At 40.1% G+C, this 1930-nt stretch overlaps 1 protein-coding gene across 1 annotated transcript in view; it reads left to right on the top strand.

Annotated features, from left to right (window-relative positions):
* The first annotated feature begins 300 nt into the window (after positions 1-300).
* The window catches only part of LOC112460916 (cytoplasmic dynein 2 heavy chain 1), a 68783-nt gene continuing 67153 nt past the window's right edge, over positions 301-1930 (top strand). Inside the window, exon 1 of the mRNA XM_025025857.1 lies at positions 301-309. Coding sequence (XP_024881625.1) covers positions 301-309 — 9 coding nt within the window. The remainder of the gene's footprint in view (positions 310-1930) is intronic.

The following is a 1930-nucleotide window of genomic DNA, read 5'->3' as shown; positions in this document are numbered from 1 at the left end:
CAAATAAATGTGACATAATTATATTATTGATTGCCAAGCGAAACTTGGTTTCTTCCGCTCTTTAAATAAGATATTTCTCAAATAATTGTATTTCAGGAATAAAGAATATAAAAAATATTTTAATTTAATATAATATATACGTATTATTCTCTGGCAATGTCGCCATTTTATTCTATCATAGTCTATTCTTTCGCGATGACTTCTAGTAAAAAGGAGTTTTGACGAGAAGAGGATAGCGGGAGAAGAATTAAAATAAAAAAAAGATTCTCAAGGGATCCAGGAAGATCGATCGAGGAAGAAATGGTTAAGGTTAGCGAGAGAAGAACACGGGCTAGGAAAAGAGGCACGCAGGAGGAGAGAGAATAGCATATATAGGATAAAATATAAAAGACCAGAAGGGGCAAATTTTGCAACACAGTCGGCCAACAGAGGGCGGAAAGCCCTTTTTCATGGAGCCTCGAGTTCTTCAAGTAAGAGTTTGGATCCAATTTACCATTTCCAGACTTATATAGTGCACTTTTCGAATACATTAAAATCAGTTTAGTATCTATGCAGTTTGTTAATGCAGAAATAAATTTAATTCAATAGTTTATATGTATAAATATTATTATCACTATATACATAAATTTGTAAAAAAAAAAAACCAATAGATAGATCAATTAAAAATTTTCTAAGCGGTATCCAAACTCTTACTTAAGGAACTCTAATGGAGTCCCGAAATTGTCGAGCTATATAACCGGATCTGACATTCCTCATTTTCTCTCTCTCTTTCTTTCTTTCTCTCTTCTACCTTTCAGAATAGAACAGCGGGCACGAGCACGCGGCGGGCAAAGCGAAGTCTTTAAAAGAATTTCAGCCATTACACATCATGAGGATAATTTTTGCGATTGTCTCCGACGGGGTCCCGACACAACTCGGCTGGCCCGGTGCCGGTGGTCGGGGTCCCTTTTCGGGCTTCGTTAAACGGTCGAATCCCGGGCCCAACTCGCGTTTTTTATCGCCACGAATCGTTTCGACCGAACCGCGTAATGAATTATAAGGCGGGACGCACGATACACTCCGCGCGTCACCGAGCACGCCTCGCAATAGCGCGCGCCTAGGGATCTGGGGGGGGGGGGTGAATGGAGGTGTGGATTTTGACTCACTTGATTTAAGTACTTCTAATGTGTATGTGTGTGTGTGTGTATGTATGCTAAAGGGAAAATATAATCTTTAAATAGAGTACAATTCTGAATACATTTTTGTGATTCTCTTAAAACGTATAAGATTAATAAAAAAATTTATTTCTTTTCTACATTTATATTAATAAAAGAATGTACAAATTTTTTTGTCAATATGTATCTCAATCCGTTATTATATTGAATGGCTGTCCGTTAGGCGTTAAGCGAGCGTTTAAAGATTAAGTTTATCTCATAGTCTGGTCAGCAATTCTGATTGAAATCTTGAGCTTTTTCACGATAGTTGCACGATTTATCATACTATTCTCTCTCTCTCTCTCTTTTTCGCGTTCTCTCGTTCTGATATTCTGGCGCAACCGATCCGTGCACGGGTCAATTTTTCTCGCGGCATATTTCGCAATGACGCAGAAACAAATTCGATCTTTTTCACTAAGGCAAGGGACGGGTGTGCCATTGTTGCATGCACGTGCAGAGCGAGTGTGTGAGCAATCCCGCATGGCGGGTCGCCAGGCAATCGTAGATTTATCTTTCGAGTGATGCCTGCGCGGGTACGCAATAGCGCAACATTGTTCTGCTTGAGATCGCTCGTTACGATAGACAGCGCTGACTTATGCGTACGGCATTATGACCGTACACCAAGACTTTCCTCGCCCCGCTGGCGTTTTCGTCTGATTACCGATCATTAATTGAAAAATATCAGATCTATCCGCAACCCTTTACCCACGCCCCGCGAAATAGTTCGAAATAGTATA

Source organism: Temnothorax curvispinosus, unplaced genomic scaffold, assembly GCF_003070985.1.
Source record: "Temnothorax curvispinosus isolate PA1 unplaced genomic scaffold, ASM307098v1 QBEX01010932.1, whole genome shotgun sequence".
NCBI lineage: Eukaryota > Metazoa > Arthropoda > Insecta > Hymenoptera > Formicidae > Temnothorax > Temnothorax curvispinosus.
The sequence above is the reverse complement of the archived record's forward strand: the minus strand, read 5'-3'. Positions and strand labels throughout refer to the sequence as shown.